This window comes from Mugil cephalus, chromosome 12 (genome assembly GCF_022458985.1).
Source record: "Mugil cephalus isolate CIBA_MC_2020 chromosome 12, CIBA_Mcephalus_1.1, whole genome shotgun sequence".
In the NCBI taxonomy this organism is placed as follows: domain Eukaryota; kingdom Metazoa; phylum Chordata; class Actinopteri; order Mugiliformes; family Mugilidae; genus Mugil; species Mugil cephalus.
Genome location: NC_061781.1, coordinates 16,340,301 through 16,361,453, shown reverse-complemented (window position 1 = coordinate 16,361,453; position 21,153 = coordinate 16,340,301). Strand labels below are relative to the sequence as shown.

Below are 21,153 nucleotides of genomic sequence, written 5' to 3'. Positions count from 1 at the left end.
TGATTGAATGCGCGTCGTCTTATTAAAATTCGAAAAACAACTTGCTTAAGATAACATTACAAAAGATCTCTTTGCTTTGCCTTGCAGCAAGGTGGGCTACTGTACTGTAAATGCTGTAGCCATGATGGATAGCATCTGATTCATCAGGAGGGAGAGGAGGAGGAGGAGGAGGGGTGTTTGCACGCGTTGCATCAGATCTCGTGTTTACAGGACTCATGTGTGAAACGCCTGAAGCCGTGCTACTGTGCTGGCTATAGTATGAGATTATCTTAAAATAGTAATTTGCTTGTATGGAACCGTTTTATATAGCTGCATGAACTCCACACCGGGGCATTAGCCATGCTTGCAACATTACTGTGGAATTGGCAGGCTGGTTGGTTGGCCCCGCCACTTTGGGCTTGAGATATGCAGATATTTTTAGCAGTAAATGCCTTGGCAACTAAAAGATAGATTACCATGAAAATTTTAAGTCAATCATATCTGCTCAGCTTGAATAATTATTCCTCGGGGCGAAAGGGTGTAGCTTTGCAGCACCTAAGGCGTACCTGCAGGATACCCTCTGCACAGATCCTGTGCTGAAGCACCACATCTAGCTTAGACGAGTGATCCCCTGATGTTTTTTCTTGACGGCCACAATGATGTTGACACAGTTTTAAATATCTCATCCTGGTCTAAAGATTAGATTAGATTTGCTAAACCCATTATGTAAAAAACTGGGTTGGGTATGTCATGGATTGAGTTTGTTGCAAGCCGAACACATAGACAAACAACCATTTACAGTCACATGCGCATTTACAGCCAGTTAAGAATCTCCATTAAACCTATCATGCGAGTCTTTGGACTGGCAGAGGAAGCTGTAGCACTCGGGGAAAGAAAAACACATAGGAAGAGGGGAGAATATCCAAACCCCACGCAGAAAGGCCAAAGTACAGGCTCCAAGTCTTCAAAGCCAGAACCTTTTGTTGCATGTTAGCACGCTCTTGTTAGCTCAACTGCGCCGCTGTGCTTACAGCTTACAGCCTCGCAGAGTTGCTACTGTAGACTAAAAGTGCCTCAAGGCTAGTATCTTCCCTCCATCTGCTACTGTTCACCCAACCTTTATTACCAGCTGCGTTAGCGCGGCTGGTGTTAAGCTAGCTAAGACAAACACACCCTCGCGAAGACAAAATGGCCTTTGTTAAATTTTCCCCAAATCCTCTCAGTTTGTTGCCACCCATCACGCGCCATCATCCAAATCGTCGATAAAACAAACACGACAATGAATGGATGCACCAGTTAATTAGCTCTACATCTGAATCTCCAGGCTTTCGCAGGCCCTCTGAGGATCCAGAGACTAAATGCAGAGGTCCCGTGGGAATGCCACCGCAACCGTAGCATCAGTTTACTGAATCTTGGGCAGAGCCAGTGGAAGCACACACACGATTTTTATCAACTATGGATGAGATGAGAATATTTTAGTGTGCGTGTTTGTAAATTTGTGCATGTTTTTAATCCATAATGAATGACGAGGGACCACCAGTATTTTTGCTTTGTCAGTATGTGTTTTATGTTGTTTTTTTTGTTTTTTTTCCCAGCTGCATTTGATGTGCAGGATTTACTCGGAGCCTCCGTGATAGTCAACAGCAAACTCTTCATTTTTTCCCCCCACACCAGTGAACAACCTTAACTTACAGGCCCCGTAATAAAGCTATTGATTTTTTTTTTCCAGTCAGAATTTACAGAGATCACAGCCTGATCGATTACTGCCTGCAGCTTGTACATCGGTAGCAAATTCCAGTACAGGTGGTACATCTGTTCTCCTCCTACCTTTATTACTCACGCTTTCTAGTCTGCTTTAATCATCTAGAGAGAAATCTCTTCATTAGTTGTTCATATATTTACAAAATTCCCTGCTGTTCTTTTTGACTCACCCTTGCATCACCGAGTGAGTCACGCCGCACAAAAGGTTGTGGTATCATGTGTCAGGGAGTGAGAATCTCTACACATGTTCGTAGCCCTTACGTTTCATCTCTAAGAGCAGAACAATTTATCCGTCTAGCTTATATTTACTAGATTCTACTAGAGCACTGTGGTTAAGTCTACATATTTCTCCACCCAAGCAAACATTTCTTGCTGATATCCACACTTCGCCTCGACCCGCATCCCCAGATATTTGTCTGCGTCGCTGTTATTATGCTGCAAAGCCAACAACGAACGGTGCAAGCAGCAGAGGACGCGTCCTCTCTTTGTATTCTCTTCAGCTCTTTCTCTCTCTCATTGGTAATAAATCATAATGTATTTGCCCGGCCGCTCTGGATCGTTAAGTACTGTCTGCCCAAGTGTGCCCTCTGGTGTCTGCGCCCTCAGCAAGACGCGCGATTGCATGAGCGTTGCTTACTTTTATGCAAAACACATCCTTCCTCACAGGAGGGGGGGTGCGCTTGAGAAAATGGAGGCAGAGAACAAAAAAAACAGGGGGAAAGTGGGACAGCGAGATGAAGGCGGAGGATTCTGTGTTTTTTTCCATCCTGCAAAGTTATGACGGGGCCTGCCGACGAGAACATCAGCGGCGCGTTGGCAGGGTGCTCGCCGTCGGTGCTTGCAGCATCAGTGGATCTTGGAATGAGGGGTTTCTTTCAGTCAAAGACAGTGGTTGGTGCCGGACCAGAAGCACTAGCAAAGCAACCTGCATGAATCACAGGATCCAGTAACAGATCTATCAGCCCCACGAGCAAAACCCAAACTGATTTTTCTTGAGGTGAATGCCTTTTCCCTTTGAATCACCGTGATTTATGGCCCGGGTAGCGGCATTTGTTCTTGCCCTCTGTGAGTATGTGTGCATCAATATGAGTTAATATGAATTCATAGGAGAAGGGGTAAGAGGGGGAGAGAGAAGTACAAATGAGATTGAGTCCTGGAACACTGCAGTTTACTGCTTTGGAGTTGTGTGTTTGTGTGTGTGTGTGTGTGTGTGAGAGGGAGAGAGAGAGAGAGCGAGCGATGGAAAAAGAGTGAGCAAGTCCATCTGCATTGGGTGAGTTATGAATGGTGAGATGTGATTGCTGAGGCTGTCAAAAAAGTTAACTTGCAGGAGGCCCTCTAAGCATCATTTATCCTCTGACATGCTGACCCAGTCCTTCTCTCTCCCCCCGAAAACACACATACACACACACACGAACCCAGCTGCACATGCAGAGTAAATAAACCCTTTTGTTGTTTGGGGTCAAAAGGACCCTGCTACCTGCAAAGCATTAGCCATGATTTTACGGTTAAAGCAGAACTCTGTGTACAGGAATTTCGCCGGTAGTAAATCACAGACGCCGTTAGAAAATTGTTTCTACGGTTATATGTGGTTTTAATAACCTACTTCCACATACTGCAAAATGCATATGGCTGGAGGGAAACCAGAAGGATGCAGTGAATGTATTTCATTGCAATAAACTGACAATATCTAAGTGCCTTTTTAAATGGTCACAGTGGGAACTGTAATAGCAGGACAAAAGGGGGAATAAACAAACTATTGTCACATAAAAAAAATACAGTCAGTGGCTCAACTGAACTCATCAATGCACACCATCTTACACCTAAATATGAAGCAGATGCATGCGGCCGTCAAAGCACAGCCAAAAGCACTGTCAGATAATCTTAATAATACCACTGCAAAAAGCACCAGTTTGACTGCACAGCGCCGACGCTGGTGGCACTCCACGACCACGTCCTCCACATCCTGGCTCAAATCTGGAAAGATTAAAATGAATTTTGCATGAAATAAGTCCCGGATTATGTGATTTACACACCACGGCTAAAGCAGCTGCTCCGCGGCACCGCTCGCCCAACCTGCGTTTCTGGGAATATCTAAGATTTATAAAAGGCAATCAGTCTGCCAACAAGTGAGCTCAAATGAGGTTTTCACTGTTACGCAAACTGACATCAGGCATTTCTATTACCATTTGCTACCGATGCAGGATGCAACAGTTGGTCCTGGTCAATGTGGGCAACACAAAATGGCATTTAAGGGAAATACTTGCAGTAAGGGAGGCAATACTTCAACCACCAAGGCATATTTCGTGTATCATAAAGCCTGGATATGTTAGCGGTGAGAAGTAAATGGGTACATATACTCTTCGGTTCTGTACTTTGGTATAACCTTGAGGTACCTTCCTTGAGAATTTCCATCCAACTTTATACTTCCGTCGTTTTGAAGGGAATACTTTGACTCCACTTCACATTTAGTAGATGGCTTTGGGTTTTTTTTTTCTTTTTTTTTTTAAATGAATATTTTACACAACGGATAATCCGAGCTTTTAAAATGCTAATAATTAATGCATTGTTAAAGATTCAAACTTTCTCGCTACTGATGTCTCATTTCGGATGTCTACAAGTTGTCAGCAGGTCCACCAAATAGTGCTTTTTTTTTTTTTTTTTTTAATTTTTAAAATTCAACAAATGTTGGTGCAACCATCAAAAAAACAACTGAAAACAGAATCAGAAATTCATGTTTTTTTCTTCATTCTTTCATCAGTCGTCTCATGGCTCCCTCTGCCTGTGTGTGAAGTATAAAAGTAGTAGTTTACACCAATTCCACCTCCAGTTACTAAAACGTTGTGATGCTCTTTATACACTAATGCTGCAGTATTAATAATCTACTGACGTCATACACAGTATGATAGTATATTGGATCAGAAGGACCAAGATGTTTTCCTGAATATATCGCTGCAATGTTTTATTTTTATTTTTTCTTCAGACCACTTCCCATCTGTGCAATGGATAATGGAAAATTTGTGTAGTGCTTAATGCTTTGGCTTAGACAAGCCATTATCATATTCTCTCAAAATTGCAGATGCATTTGTCCTAGCGTTTACTTTCTCCCACATAAGTGTTTGCCAAAAGAAAACTAAAGTAAAAATCAGGTGTTGCATCGTTAAATTGTCAGGACTTTGCTTTTTTTTGCCTCTCCCTTTCCTTTCCTGCAACATGTACGCCTGCACTGCACATCAACCACATTCTGTGCTAAAAAGACGACTTATCCACTTCCGCGGATCGATTTCGTCAAGCGCATCACATTTCTAAATCAGGTGATTAGACCCAGAGCGGGCGTACTTGAGATGGAGGGGAGGGGGATTGAAAAATTAAGCAGAAGTCTCAGGCGCCCGTGGCTTGTGTCGGTCTCGGTAGACATACATGTAGCGTTTATTCACATAAATCTGTTTAATGAAGTGCCGCATAAAAGCAAAGCATTAAAAAGACAAATATGAGCAATAATAATATCAAACACAATCTCCACAACACCCATTCTTGAAATGTACTACTTCACAGGTTCAAAGGGCATCTGGAACTGGCAGTCAGATATCTAGGATGACGAGAGACTGGGGCTTTGTGTTGACTTTTCGGCTCAGGAAGTTGGTGCGGGTGGGGGTCGGGGTGAGGGAGGTGGGGGGGTTCTCGGCTCTGTCACACAAACACGACGCTCAAAGAGTTCAAAGTTTACAAAACATCAAAATTCCTCCTCCAACATTGTCATGCAATATACACGTTGACACGACTGAGACGACAATGTCAAGGTTTTTTTTCGGTAGTTCTCATGTTCAGTCTGGCAGTGAATGGGTTAGGCCCGCGACGGGTGGAGGATTTCGCACCTTTTCCCGGGTGTTGCTGTTCCAGAGAAGAGAAGGTGACACAGGTTTTCAACCTGGTGGGTGGAGGGTGGAGGGTGGAGGGGGACGCCTTCAGCGCGGATCCATGATTAGAACACGTTTGAACAGTTCGGTTTCAAGTCGTCTCGGACCAAATATCCTACCTAGGTGTCACAGCACATTTCACTAAATAAACGCGACTCAAGCAAAAAGCATTTAAGTGAATCCATTTTTCGTGACTTCTCTGTTCAACTATTGTACATTTAAAGCCACGGTAAATGTCATTAATAGTTATAGATATACAGTGTTTTGACACTGATCAAACTCGACAACCCGGTATGAAATGCTACGGACTGCAATGCGCAGGACAAATCTAGCATTTCTACTTCTACCACATTGTCAACACACAGGCTATTGACATAATGTGCTTGGTGCAGTCGCCTGGCAACGCAAGCAGCAGAGTTTTTAGAGAATTTCAAAGCAAAAAAAAAAAAAAAAAGAAAGAAAAAACTTACAAAGCTATGCAAAATAGTATAAAACAATAAATAGAAAACCTTTTAAAATAAACACAAAAAGCCTCATCAGATAGTTTTCTTATAATGTGCCGACAACATTTTTAGTGTTTTATTAAACATGTACGCATTAGTAAACTTCAGTGAGGCTCTTTAAGTCTTTTTTTTTTTCCTTTTTTCGTCAAACTAATATGCATCTGATATCTTTTGAAGACAGCACGGAGTGGTCACGCTGGGCAACTAAAAGAAACGTGCCAGGATTGAATTTAAGTTAGTAACTCTGATTTAACCAGGACAATCGAACTGATTTAATATGAGTGTAAAATCCCCCCTTATTTGCCAGCGAGGCCCATAAAGCCGCAGCAGGAGGTAAGAAGACATATTTACAATCTGCCTCCCGACCAATCGGCTCCCTCCCCCTCTTGCTTAAACTTCAAACACTGGCTGCAGAGGACAGCGATGAACTAAGAAGGACTTGGCACTGAAAGAAATCCCCTGTGTTAAAGTATTGTATCCTCAGTAGGAGAGAGCGGTTCGTTATTCTCCGTTCCCATTTTCCGACGTCCCTCTCTTTCTCTCGCCGTCTCTTTTTTCGGGGAGGGGGGTAGAGGAGAAGAGCGGGACAGTCTCTCACTAAGGCCAGAGTGTCTGGCAGTGTTTAAGTGGCACACCAGGACTTGTTTCTGTCTGCCAAGGCAAATTCATTGTGAAGGCAGGTGGGCCAACACACATACACACATCCTCGCTCAGGACACAGACTTGTGTGTCCCAGCCTTTGTCTCCGTGCAGCCTGGCAACCAAGTCAGCAGCCACCAAGTCAGTGGGCGCAGAGCATCACTATGGCAACCAACATAGTGGGCAAGGCTGTGGCTGCTCTTGGATCAGTGCAGAGACTCTTTTTTTTTTTTTTTTTTTTTTTTTTGGCATCCACTCAGTGCCAGAGTCGATTATAGAGTTCCTTCTCTTAAACGTCCTTCCCAGCGATCTCAATGTGCACAGGATTTTTCCTCTTTTTGAAAAATAGACAAATATTTAGAGTGATAAAAATCAAAATGCAGCTATGAGATTAAGTTTTGACAGAAAACAAAAAAAAAAAAGGAGGTGAGAGGCTCACGGTACTCTCGCGCCCTTCGGTCCGCACAGTCACTCGTGCCGACGCGGTACACCCGTCCTCGCACACACACACACACACACACACACACACACACAGAGTTTTTAAAACGTAAAATAGATAACCACCAGGGTAGGAATTTTTAAACTGATCATCTGATTGACTAATTCAACACAGCAGTGAACAACAGTAAGGTCTGGAGGTGGAGTCCCGATAATGCTCCCCTGGCATCGTGTTGGGCTGAAATCCGCGATAGCCGCGACGGGCTGACTCCCTTAGTCGACGGAGCCGGGGTGCAGGCTGAGCGCGGGCGGGTCCAGGCAGGTGGGCGAGTAGCTGAGGTGAGGTTCTTTAATCCACAGGAGGGGGGCGCCGTTCTTGCCCTCTTGGCTCTTGCTGTTGTTGCGGCCCTTGTAGCGCACCAGCAGCAAGGCGATGAGGAGGATGCCGAAGATGGGGAAGGGGTAAAAGAAGACGAAGTAGAAGAGGGAGTCGTTGGCGCACACGACCGACTGAAGCGAGGACACTGTTGACACAGAACAAACAAAGACTTGGTGACCAGCGGCTCATTAAAACAAATAAAAGAAACTCACAGCGGCCGTCATATAACGGACATGCCAGTTAAGGATGATGTTGCTTTAATTCAGTAAATTCAACAGAATAATCAAGCTATTTTTAACGCTGTGCTTGTCCTGGATTATTGTCCTATTTTAGTTGCAATGTGCGCGCGCGTGTGTGTGTGTGTGTGTGTGTGAGTGCTTTGTTGTCCGTTAATCCCATCCGGTTGTTGCTACTAAACACCACGACTGCATTTATTCCGCAATAAAAGCCACTGTTGGGCATTTACGGGCTTCTGCGTTTCTGAAACACCAGAGGGCTTTTAATTTGAAATGGGTAAAGGAAGCGTTGAGTTCGTATTAAAAGCCTAACGCTGTAACTTTAACAGGGTAAACAGGAATGGATCAAAAGCAAGGCTCCGTACTAAAAGGTATTAAAAGAGGAAATTGAAAAGAAAGACCTGTCCGGAACAAAAGGCCGCCGCAAATAAAGGTCCGTCACCTTCTGTGATTGAGGTAAATAAAGGCCCCGGTAATAATTTGGAGAAGTACGCTTCCTGAAAAACTCATTACAACACAAAAATTGACTTAAGAAATTGTAACTTGTAATGCATTAGCTGAAACTTGCAAATGAATTTTGATTTCTTTTGTTCCCGCCACAGCTTTTGACACTACTAATGAGTCAATTTGAAACCTGAGATGCGAGTGGCCTCGCCGGCTCACATTTTAACTTCTGTATCATAAATACTACTCCAGGAGAAGCAAGATCATCCGATGCTGACATGACACGACATGTAAGGCACTCCAAGCAGGAGGTCTGTAATTGGTCAATTATCATTTTCTTGTAACCTGTACTCAGACAAAAAGGACAGATTATGATTGGGGAAACATGACACTACATAACATAAGGAGGCTCATCCCTTTAAGAAGCAGTTAATTGAACAACCGTCGTTTATTTTATATTGCCAGTGTAGGTTTAAAGGACAGCCGCTGATACAATTTACCGCCACTTCCATTTATAAAAGCACCGTGGATTCATTTCATTAAGTACTCACCTTGCTGCAGTACATTAACAATGGTGAACCCGGAGTTGTTGGTGGCCAGGCGATACCACGCGTTGCGGGGGTTGAGCAGCCACTCCTCCACATGGCAGTAGTAGCGGCCCGCGTCTGTTGGCCGCGCTCCTTGAATAGTCAAGCTGTACTGGTCAGATGTCATCCTCTCGAACTGCAAGCGGGAATTTGGCCCCGCTTCCTCCCTCGGGCTGCAGTTTCCGTTCCCGAACACGGCGTCGTGACCGATGGAGAACACGCACTCGCGCTCCCCGTCGCCTTCCCCCGGCTGCTCGCCGCCGCTGGCCTCGTCCTCGGAGCGCTCCACGTACCAGGACACGGAGAAGCGGGAGTCTCGCGACGACTGCGAAGGGATGCTGCAGCCCAGGCGGATGGGGCTCGACTCTTTCACCGTCACATTTGACTCCACTTCTTCCACCTGCAGTCGTATCTCTGCGGAGGTCCAAGACGGACAGAAAAAAAAAAAAAAAGATTAGGGCAGGAAAAAGTGAATATGGATTTTTGATATGGAAATTTACACCTATAATGACTCATCAGTGAGTGGACATGGGTCTTCTGAGGGACAACAGGATGTTGTTGGGGGTCTTTGGGTTGAGGGGAGGGGCCTTTGTGGATCATCCCAGGGATACTTGATCATTTTGGGATCTAATTAATTTGTCACATTCTTGTGACATTATATGGTCACAAGATGGTTAATGGTATTCACTTAACTTGCCTTAATGTTACACCTGATCTGTGTATGTGCACCACTACACTATAAACATTAATTTGAAAAAATAAAATGTGACATTTTGGAAATTGCATTTTCCAACATTGCATTATTAAAATGACTGCGAGTACTTAAGAGTATTATATAACCAAAATGAAAGTTACTGCCCTAATTTGAGACCAATTCAAACGAATGAATACCACACATCAAAAAACACGATTTTGGAAGTGGGACACCGATCTCTACAAAATGTAAAAACAAACGGCACAAATAAGCTCCACAGTGCTGCCCCGTAGTGTAGCCATGGCCGGTCTTTCAGCTCCCCAGCAGCGTTAGATCCAACCCCAAGGCTACTGTGTCTGTCTGTATGGGTATGCTAAAAAACCCTTCAGGGGTGGTACTATGACCCAGTTCCACTGCAGCGAAAAAAAATAAAAAAATAAAAAAAAGAGAGACAGTGAAGCCTTGGCTTGCTTGGGCACCTCTCACAAACACTTTTGGAACCGTCTCCTTGTTAAAGCAAAATGAGAGGCAGAAAGCACAGCAGGAGAGCAGGGAAAAAAAAGGCTCGATCTGGCACCCGTCTCCCCTCATCTTTCCTCCAGACAGGCAGATTTCTGGATGTCTTCCTAGGTGAATTTTTTAACACCTTAAAGAACATCCATGATATTTATACGGCATGATATACTGCATTTATCTCATGACAGTGTTTCTAGGTGATTAATAGTTAAAATACATACGGTGAAATACACGTTACTGTATTGTTTTTGATAATAAACCTGTTCCTCGCTGATATGAGGTGCACGTATTCTCAGATGTGTGCATTTTTACGATTGCATAGATACAGTGTCAACTTTCCACTACATTCCTCTATAAGCTATATAAGCGTTTTTTCATCCTCAAATCGTAGTTGGACGGATTCCACGTTGACGATTACACACTGAATTGTAAACAGGACACCTGGCAAAGGAACAGTGCGCTCAGAGTTTTCTGAAAGAAGTCACCTTCAGCAAGATGGATGTGTTACTGGCCTATTTATTTTCATTTGGGACTTAGAGAAAGGTAGAAAGGCTGTGGTGAAAGAGAAAGGGGAAAATTCAGTCGCATAGAGAAAAAATATTGAGCTGGTGTGTGCTTAAGATGCGTTTCCCGAGGTGGGATGTCAGTAGTTACAGCGCGGCTTTAAGTGAAACTTTCTGAGAACTGGACAAGAGGATTTATGCTGAAATAACTTCAGTTCATCTCTCTCTCCGCCTGATCTGCGCCTGGGGCAGGTGTAAGGTCAGAATCGGGCTGCTGCTTCTGCGGGGAACAAATAAAAACGTCGGTAAAGAAAACAGCACTTTTGAACGTCAACTCACCTGGCTGCCTGACCAGAACCTGGGTGAACCCCGACGTGTCCCGGGAGAGCCGGTACCAGGCTCCGTCCGGGTCGCTCAGCCACTCCTCCACCAAGCAGTAGTACGTCCCGGAGTCGCTGCTCTCCGCCCTGTTCAGCGTCAGCACGTAGAGGCGGGGCGAGAGCCTCTCGGCCTGCACGCGCCGCCTGAGCCTCTCCTCCTCCGCGTAGGCGCCGTACTCGAAAGCCCCCGAGCGCTCGATTCTGAGCAGGAGCTCGTCGGCTTCCGACCCCGTTGCGCGTCGCACGTACCACATCACGGCGTGCTGGGAGTCCTGGCTGGTCTGGGAGGCGATGGAGCAGTTGATCCTGACGCGGCTGTCCTCCAGGTGCACCTGAGACTGGTTGTTCTTTTGCACTTTCAGCTTACTCTCTGCGAGGAATTAAGGGGGGAGGGGTTGTGGAGGGGAGAAGAAGAGAGAGTAGACTGTCATTCCTATGGGTGTAGGGAAATGTGAGCGCCGGTGACAGGTACACAATGCAATTTCTGTTTTGTGACAGACGACCTGTGGCTGGGTTTATTTCTGGTGGCAGCAGGGCAGGGAAAGATAGTGGTGTGTGGGTGGATGCACCGGTTGACAAAGGGGAAAGAAAGAAAGGGGGGAAAGGTAAAGGAGGAGGAAATGTCAAACAAATCAAAGGTGAGGAGATGGGAGGTCTGTTGCCATCAAGGTGGAAATGGGAGAAAAGATGCAGAACGGGAAACATGGGTGAAGGCGAGGGGTGTGGGTTGCAAAGGAGGGATATTATTAGGTGAGATGGAAGACAAAAGCAGGGCAGGGGGGCTTGTCTGTGCGCCAGATGGGGAAACAAAAGAAGGAATGCATTTTTAAGTCGAGCGGGGAAGGAGGGGAGCAGAAAGGAGAGAAAGGAGACGACGGAGAGGTGTGACTGAGATGTCAGCGAGGAGCCGAGGCTGCCCTGAGTGCCGTGACAGGATTGGTTACGGCGACATCGGCCGTGGGACAGGATTAGCTGCAGGTACATCAGGTGTGACCGCGACCAGAGCCCTACTGTCAAATGCTAGCGGGGACGGGGAGGATTAGCTCGGTAACAAACCGTGTGGAAAACACACGCTCCCCTTGCACAAGATGGCAAAACACAAAGACACTTCGGCATTCACGTGCAATCAAACAAATATGACACAGGCCCACTGCAGATCCACTCCATCACCATCTATCAGGAGTATTTAATTGGTATCCTAGCGTTGGCAATTTGGAGAAACACGTTTTCTCACTTCGTTTTAGCGGCAAACGTGCAACATTCTGGATAGGTCACTTACCACCAGAATGAGAGCGGAGCATCTATTTTTGGATCAGAGGACGAATATCTGCCAGATTTACACGAGTAACACATGCACAAACGGCAGCCGCTAAATATGAAAAACTTCTTTTTAACATTTACGTATTCTAAATGCGTCTGTGACGGTTCTCAGTCATCCTGGTTGTGGTAGTTTGGTAGATTGCGAGTCCTTGGCCTGAAAAACGTTGAAGACCCCTGTTCTAAGGGTCTGATGGGAAGTTGAGGTTTAAATAGGAAACACTTTCCCTATGAATGGCGCTCTACCGAATGCTAGAAATGCAATAGCTTATTACAGTTAGTTGTTTCAACCCACGGAAAACTATCCGGCACTAGTTACGCACTATTAGATCCCGAATAACAATGAGTATAAAACTTTCCTTTTTGGCAAAGATTTCAATGTATCCATGAAACTGAACATCAAATTTTCTAAAGCTGGTAACAAATGCTGGCTCAGAATCACTCTGTTCATGAACCGAACTGCTTTTGACATTTAAGATTTGTTTTATTACCTTTACTGTCCACACAGTAAGGCACTGAAAAGGGATCATCTTAGTATCGGTATCTCTATGCTTCTAATGTGTGAAAAAACCCTCTGCACCTCCAGTTTTATGCACCCTCTTGGCCCACACTAGAGCTTTGCTATGACTGAGTGACTGATTGACTGCCTACGGTCACAGCCATCTGCCTTGAAAACCTCATCCTTATCCACAGATTGGTGAGCATGTTCAAATGATCGCTGCTGGTGACTATCCATGTTTGCATTATATATTCAGCGCGCCTGCGTTTGGTTGTGTTCAAAATATGTGCTGCTACAAGGCATCACAAGACCACCCCGTTGTGCAGAAGCATTTTGAGCTGGCATCTTAAATTAGTCATTACCACTGCGTCTGTACCCACTAGACTTGTTAGGAAGCCTCGAAATGTCCCGATCTGACGTGACTTCAGATCCCTGTGGAATCGTAGCAATCTTTTTTTTTTTTTTTTCCCACCGTTTTTTTCCAGGAAAATGACTTCCGATTCTCCTGAAGCGGAACCGTGCAGGATTGGATTGGCACAGACCAAAGCTATTCTCTGTTATCCCATTTGGAGTTTGAAATGGCAGCCAGGAGAAGAAGAAAAAAAATGGGGGCTGGAATGTCTTTTGACATATATCTGTGTTTACAGAAATGCCTAAAATCTATAATAAGCGAATTATTTTGGCACAAGCTGTTGTTAACTGGCATTAATAAAAACTCAATCTTTAGGGAGAGAAAGGATGAATAAAATGGTGGGACAATGGACAAAAGGGCAGAAAGGGAATAAAGAGGAGAGAAAACTGTCTTTTTATGTTGCAAAACAACTTTAAAGTCTCCACTCCCTGCAGAATCCTCTTGCTGTGAAAGCGACTTCACAGGCCAGCTTGTCACATCCTCTGACACGTGTCCAGTACCACAGAGAGGGAGGCTTCTTCTGTCAGCAACAGCGCAGGCATCCTACCACTTACATCAATGCATCTGCTGACGCAGGCAGTAGACAGGCTAAGAATTCAAACTCAGATACAGTGGGGTTTTGCGAATGCGGTATTGATGAGGGAAGACTCATTACGTCGCGGAGAGAAAAACCCGCGCGAGGAGCCAGTTCAAACACGCGCTGCGGTGCTAACATAGCGTCTCATCATGTATGTGCATTCCCTAAATAGCAGGAGCGGCTCCGGGTTCATGTTTGTCAGAAAGCCTGTCAATACCTATTTTAGGAATCATGATGTGCTCTTCGCTTCTGTGTTTCTTTAATTAGCCTCAAGGGTTCATCGGCAAAAGAGGACAAATCTCTAGCTGGAAATGCTTCTTGTTCTCACAGCTCTGCGTTAGCTTTGCATGTCAGTCAGGTTTCCGGTTTTGGTGCGAAAATGAAAATGCACACCGCTTTACATGCGCCAGCCGTTAACGTCTCTTAACTCCATTTTTTAGTAAACTGTTGATAGCATCTCACACTGTTCACCTGCCTTCTGTGGTTTCCCGGGCAACGCCGCCTCTGTGACCATAACGGCGCGGCTGAGATACCTTTCAACAGACGTGTCGTCACTGGTATCGCCAATAAGCGGGAGAAGTCACATCCGCGTTCACATTGTTCACATCGACGTCGAGGTAACATTTAATCAAAACGCTCATTCTTACGAAGGGAAGCGTGGGTGAAGTGGAGACCTAATAAGAGACGGATTGCGTTTCACCCTCAACTATCTCAGCTCCGCTGGAAGCCCTCGCATTTCAGCAGTTTTTCTGGATGTGTGTCGTCTTCGCACGCACACGCAGACACCTACGAATCCACACATGCAGCCGCTAATTGGCGCGTTGGACCCTTGCCTCGCCACTTTTCCATGTGTGCCTAATTTGTTGCGCTAACAGCTACAGGAAACTGCAGAGTTGAGGCGACGCCGTCTTTATTCCTTTTATTTACCAGTTGTGCTTAGCACACAAAGGCAGCAAACAGCAGCCCCGCTTTTTAAAAGACGGATAGCAAAGTGCACCGTCCCCAGACCCCAGAAGAAGCTCCAATTGTTGTTTATGAAACACTGCAGATGAAAACAAGTTTGAGTCCAGGGGGAGGAGAAGTGTACCGCTACGAATGCTACCGCAGCACAGCGGAGCGCACTCGCACACACGCCCGCGTACTCGTAACAAAATTTTAGGATAACTTCAAAGGAGCTACAAAACTGCCTGGTGAGTGTTCATAAGAGGAGGATGCAGCTAGAATTGGCAAATCAAAGAATATTATCCTTTATTCTTTGTCAAGAGAGGAAATTCCATTCATTTTCCATTTCCATTCTGTGCTGCTGCTCCAGGTGAAATCTTTTAATACAACAGGCTCCAGGGTAGAAATGTCTGACTCAACTTTCTCGTCCTATTCCTTTGCCACAGTCTTCATTTTGGACAATCATTATCTCATTCCTCCCATCTGCGTTTTAATGATCTCTGTCGCTCCTGTCTAATCACCTGATGGCTGCATGAATATTCAGGCTAACCTGTGGATGTATGAATATTAATGAGGCCTAAATGAAGTGCGAACACCTGAGGTGTTGAAGAAGTCTCCTCCTCACATTCGGCGTTTTTTTAAGCCTATACGGTGCCAGAAATATAATGCTACAACTTTAAAAGACAGAAACAGTCTGGAACAGACACGGAAGACGAGGCGCAGACACAAGAGGAATAAATGATGGCAGAGAGGCGGACGTGGGGACTGGGATGAGATTTTCTAAAGGGGGCAGGACGAGAGGAAAAAAAAAAAAGGTTACGGGATATATCATCAAACTGAACAGATATGCAAAAGGCGAGTGAGCGTGAAGAGGGAGGGAGGGAGCCAGGACAAGATGAGAGAGATGTAAAAGACAGAAAGTGAGAACAAGCTCCTGGGGGGATTTCAGAAAGCAGCAAGCAGTCTCTCCAGAGGACTTACAGTCTTAATGGCTGCCTGGTCCGCCTTTAGCATTAGCATTAGGACAGCCTTTTGTGGGCTTATCCGCAGTCAGGACACCAAGCATGTCAGGCCTGAGGGGCTTTAGACACACCCTTGTGCCACCGCGGGACAGCACACTTTGGCCTGCTGCTACTTGTCAACCCCTGCCACTTCACACACAACACAAACTGCTGTGCAATACAGCCTGCCTGGACCTCTGTCACAGGGGGCAACAGATCAGAGTGGGCTGCTTGTCGGAGGCGATGAACGATGGGGTTTCCCCTAACTGAAAATTGGCTCCTCCGCTGAACTGGGAACCCAATATCTTTGCTAATGACCGTGATGCATCTATGATCCCATTGTGTCAGAGGGATATTACCGTTTCTCATCTCTCCCCTGTTAACCCCCCCAAAAAAAGATTAAGACTGGCCTAATTACGGGGATCTGGACGCGGAACAGCCGTCTTAGAAACACAGACCGCGCATACCAACTTCCACCCGGATCGGTTCAGTCTTTCGTTGCAAAGATTGCAGAGAAATTTCAAAATTCCATACTTTTTTTTGTGCGAAATAAATATGGCGTTTGAGTAAATAATGTGTATCATGTAAATAAATTATGGAATAGTTTGTTTAAATTTTTCTGAATATATATGCGATTATGCCGCCAGATCATTTCTAGAAGATTAGTTAGGTAATGTAGCTCATACAAATAAGTTAAATTCAGTGCACTTTGTTTTTTTTTTTGTTTTTTTTATTGGAAGTTGAACGTGAAAATCCGAAAAACCTTGAATAACATTTTAGATATTCATAATTTTATGTTTTAGGAAACTGGATGGTCTTGGAAACATACTTGAATACCATCCATACGTGAATGAACATTCCTTCTTCCCGCCTGCCTGTCTGAAAGAGTGATTGTTGGATACAGACTGGACAGAGGGGACGTGGATGCACATGAGGTGCGTGAGACATGGGGTCAGACTGGGGGGAGCGAGGGGGGGCGGGGGGATTAATGGCAAACACACTGGCGGGAAAGGGAGAGCAAACATATCAGATTGTGCCGTGTGCACATGTGCGTGTCGGTGTGTGTGCGTTTGGAGGGGGTCGGCCAAGAAGCATAAAACGCATTAGGCTTATTAAACCAGAGAGAACAGTGGTCATTCAGCCAGTGCAGGCTGGAGAATGGCGAGTGTGTATTCTCCGGAGGCAGCACTGCTGGGCTCCTCCGGCTTGCTCCTACTATTAGCTGCTGATTTACATGGGGAGCAGCAGCACTGTATCTAGCTCTGAGTTACGACTTCAATTACAGCAGCAGCAGGACACACAACGGCTTGTGTGCGCATACAAAAAAAAAAAAAAAAACACACACACACACACACACACACACACACACACAAAGGTGCTTAAGAGAGATGGAGAGACACAACACAGAGAATCTCATTGTGTCTGCAGATCGGGCCGAACAAGGAAATGAGCCCGAGATAGGATTGGGCTTGACAGAGAAATGTGCCTGTGCCGAGCGCATAAAGGGGTTGCGAGGAAGACGGCACGCGGTGAAGGGACCTGACCTTGGATGGCTGAAAGAGACGTGATTAATCAAAAACCTTTTATGAAATTAATTTCTGTTTCAGTGCGCCGCTCAAAGTCTTTATTTATCGCACATTGCGACACCCCGTGTGCGGCGGACGGGCCGAGAGTGCGCGCCGTGCACATGCACACGCGGTGCATGAACTGCACACGGAAGAGGCAGGTGGTGTTTTGAGGGACAAGCGCGCAGCCCCGTACACACAATCCTGCCTCAGGTGAGCTCGTGGCAATCCAAAGCTGCAGCTGAAAAAAATAAAAATAATGAAAAAATAAAAAAAAAATAAAAAAGAGGCCACGGCAAAGATTTACAACCCTGTCACCAGCAATAACACTGTGATAAAGCCACTATTGTGTGCAAACAAGCCCGGCTGTCATATCCTTATTATTCATGGAATACCGAGTATGGTGAAGAAGTTATTTCAAGATAAATGTAAACATAATGAGAGAATTATGAGGAGGAGGGAAGTGGGGAATTATAAAATATTGAAAATCACAAGAGTGGGAAAGAAGCTGGGGGCGCGCGAGGAGGGCAACATGCAAGCTAAGTGAGAGTGAAGGGGAAAGGAGACATTAGAGGCTTATGGGGAGAGCGAGAACAAAATACGGAAAGACAGAAGTGGAGAGGCGGGAAGAAAAGAGGACACGGGGGTGATCTGCCGGGAAATAATGAAGACAGACAGCTACCATTCATGCCTTGATGAGCAGGAATGTCCAGGAATGGCTGCGGTAATGCCAACGCCATCAATAAAAGCCGGGTGGCATCTAATAGCATGAAAGGAGAGCGCATGCGGCATCTGCCGGTGCCACATTAGGTGGGAAGGCACCCTCAACCATCGCTGAGCCAGAACTGAAGCATGGATATGCGAGGCAGGACAAGACGGTAAGAGGAATGTATCCTCTAACTCAAAGGGAAAACACAAAAGAGCATCACGGTGTTTGATCACGGAAGCGAAAGCTAGCCAGGCAGGCGTAGGTGTGTCTGGAGAAATTAGGAACAGCTCTAAATGGGACCCCTTCCCCCCTTCCGCACATCAGTACCGTCATTATTCTACCTCAGCCAATAACCAGACAGTCTTAATATCCCACTCCTCATGCCAGACACACACACACGCACGCACGCACAAACGTGCACATGCACACACTCAAATGATGAGAAACAAAAATGTATTGATCTCCCCAAATCATCATTAATCTAAACTCCAGTTCCATTAGGGAAGATTCAGCATAATTAGTTTTGCATGTTTTCTCGGTATGTGCATGTGTGTGTGTGCGCATGTAGTTTAGAGTTATGAGCAGATGATATTAGATCGTGTTGCAGAGACTGAGGCTTCCCCCGGTGATCTGCCATGCTGAACACGTGTTTGCCATTATTGCATTTCAGAAGGAGACAAAGAGAAAACTCAATCAGGTGAAATCTAATATCACCGCCACTGCATGTGAAGATATATACCGTGTGTTTATGTTATTTCTTTGTGTGGTCGTTGATATCCTCTGCTGTGAGGGCTAATATTGAATCGTGTTCCATCACAGATAATTACAGTTTTACTCTGGGAGGTAACCCCCCCCCCACCCCACCTTAACAGGGTGTACACATACACACATGCTGCATGTTTGTGTAGGGTGATGATATTTGTGCTGTTGCAGTGTGCAGCGGTTTAATGCATGTAGCCTATAGTGGATACTTTCAGTTTAACTGCTGCACAGGGTAACCCTCACAACAAACACTGAGAAATTGCATGTGATGTGCAGATGCGGTGGTGAGCTCTGAGATGACCCATGGGATTTGGACGCAGGCAGCATAGCTGCTAATGCAATCTGGAACAGGAAGTAGGCCGACGCTGGGCCACAGGCAGCGCGCACCAGTTTGACGAAACATCAGGCCGACCAGCCGGCTGCTTCCGAGGGTGTCCGGCTTTAATCTGCATCCACCGCTCCTCTCGCCGAGATCTAAGACGCGCGGTCGCCGGATCAAGGGCGCCGTTTGCGGTGCCGGTTTTTCACTCTGTGTCGTTTGAAGCTACGCGACCGCTTAACGAGCAGCGTCGTTCTGCATTTTGCAAACCTGGGTGTCAGGGGTGAGTCGGGGCTTCTGTTTGGATGCACAGCGGCCATACGAAAGCTCGCCGAAGACGCGCGACGCAAGAGGCATCCACGCGGAAAAGCTCGACGCGCTGTATGTGCACACATAACGCCGGTGAGGCGCCTCATGCATATTGAGCGGGCATGAAGCATGCTTGAAAGTCCCTCAATTATGTATCTCGTCAGATGCTGTGTTTGCTCACACCTCATTACACTCCTTTTATTTCAACTTCTTTGAGGAAGAAGCTGAAAATGCCAGCCGCTCACTTAGCCAGGAGTGGTTTACATTTAGGAAAACAGTGAGGAAGAGGCAGATGGGGAAGGAGAGGAGAGGCGTGAGGCAGAGGGAGACGTCCTACATTCTGACAAATGAATCATCCGTCTAAATGAAGGTCCCCAAAACACAAAAAGAAAAAAAAAAAGAAGAAAACAGGCAAAAAACAAACAGGAGGCAGAGGCAATGAACACAGCGTGACCAGGACTGAGCTAGTCCTCAGCGACCAGTAAGATAAAGGAATTACTCACTCGTCCTCCCCTGTGGGAGACTGCCCTTACACTCAGAATGATCGCACTGTTACGGTTACTGATTGGATTTTAGCCGGCAACTGATCACATCGTCACGGTGAGGGATGGCATTACCGAGGTAACTGATCACTTTGTCATGGAGACGGACACAGCTAGCGGAGAGAGAGCCCCCTAAAAAAAATCTCCTTGTCCAGGTGTATTAGCGGCCCCCGCGTCTTACTGGTTATGTATAAACAAGGTAAACTGTGCATGTGAGGGAAAGTAAACGAGCATTCAGGATGATAAGTCGATTTCTAAATAACTCCTGAAAGGGGCCGGGGAGGCTGTGTGTTCTGCATGAGCGGTTAAGGTCAGCGTAGAGTCAGTCAAGCAAGTTAAACGCTGTCTGTGCACTGTGGTGCTTCTGCGCGCGCGCGCGCACGTGTCTGTTTACAACCGTTTGCATCCGTGCATGTAACCGAATCAATCGCGGCATCGCCCGAAACGGCATCTGTGCTGTGCGTGCGACAACTGGCTCGCTTCGAGCGTCGCTGATCGTCTCTGAACTCAAAACAGCATCTCACTCGTCCTCACCTGAACACGGAGTGGGTCTGCTTGTGGCATTTTACATGGATGGTGATATTATTACCGCAAGTTGAATACCTACCACTCATCACACCCACACTACGCTCACATTTCTCTTGCTGAATCCAAAAGATCTGAACCTCGTTGGCACTGACTGCAGGAAGGACTGCTTTAAAAGTTGCGGGGGGGTTTTTTGTTTGCTTTTTTATGAGCAGAATGAGGCCCGTGGGCACATACACCTGAATAAATGAAGTATCACACTGTTGAGGCACAGCAGACTTGGTTAAATTGGGCCCATGCGTGTTTGTGCTTCGGTGTGTGTGGTTTTTTTTTTGTTTGTCTTCTTCCTCTAATTGGGTTGTGTCTGAATGTTTTTTTTCCGTTCGTACGGCGCGCAGAGGGCCAATGAGGACGGTGTAGACTGTTTAATGCCTCCACTGAGGAAAAAGGTTCAAGGACGGATCTCTCACTCCCTTCATCACGCTTTCTCACTCTCCCTCGCTCCTGCCTCGTTCACTCAGTTTTCTCTTCCTGTGGGATATTTAGCAATCCATTCACTGCGCTCCATTAGGAGACTCCACCCTGCCCTGCGCACACATCCACAGACACTCCAATTAGTGCCTAAACCAGAGACTAAGAGCAATTAGAGCAGGCTGAAATCCTCTAAGCTCTGATGAATTCACCCTATGTGAGTGTGT

At 45.9% G+C, this 21,153-nt stretch overlaps 1 protein-coding gene across 2 annotated transcripts in view; it reads right to left on the bottom strand.

The window, feature by feature from the left end:
* Positions 1-5,145: 5,145 nt before the first annotated feature.
* Positions 5,146-21,153, bottom strand: part of igsf3 (immunoglobulin superfamily, member 3) — a 67,772-nt gene continuing 51,764 nt past the window's right edge. For both annotated transcript variants that reach the window (XM_047600433.1, XM_047600434.1), the window contains 3 exons: positions 10,936-11,346; positions 8,848-9,297; positions 5,146-7,761 (listed from right to left, as the gene is read on the bottom strand). In XM_047600433.1, the coding sequence (XP_047456389.1) occupies positions 7,511-7,761; positions 8,848-9,297; positions 10,936-11,346 (1,112 nt within the window). In that variant the 3' untranslated portion in view covers positions 5,146-7,510. The remainder of the gene's footprint in view (positions 7,762-8,847; positions 9,298-10,935; positions 11,347-21,153) is intronic.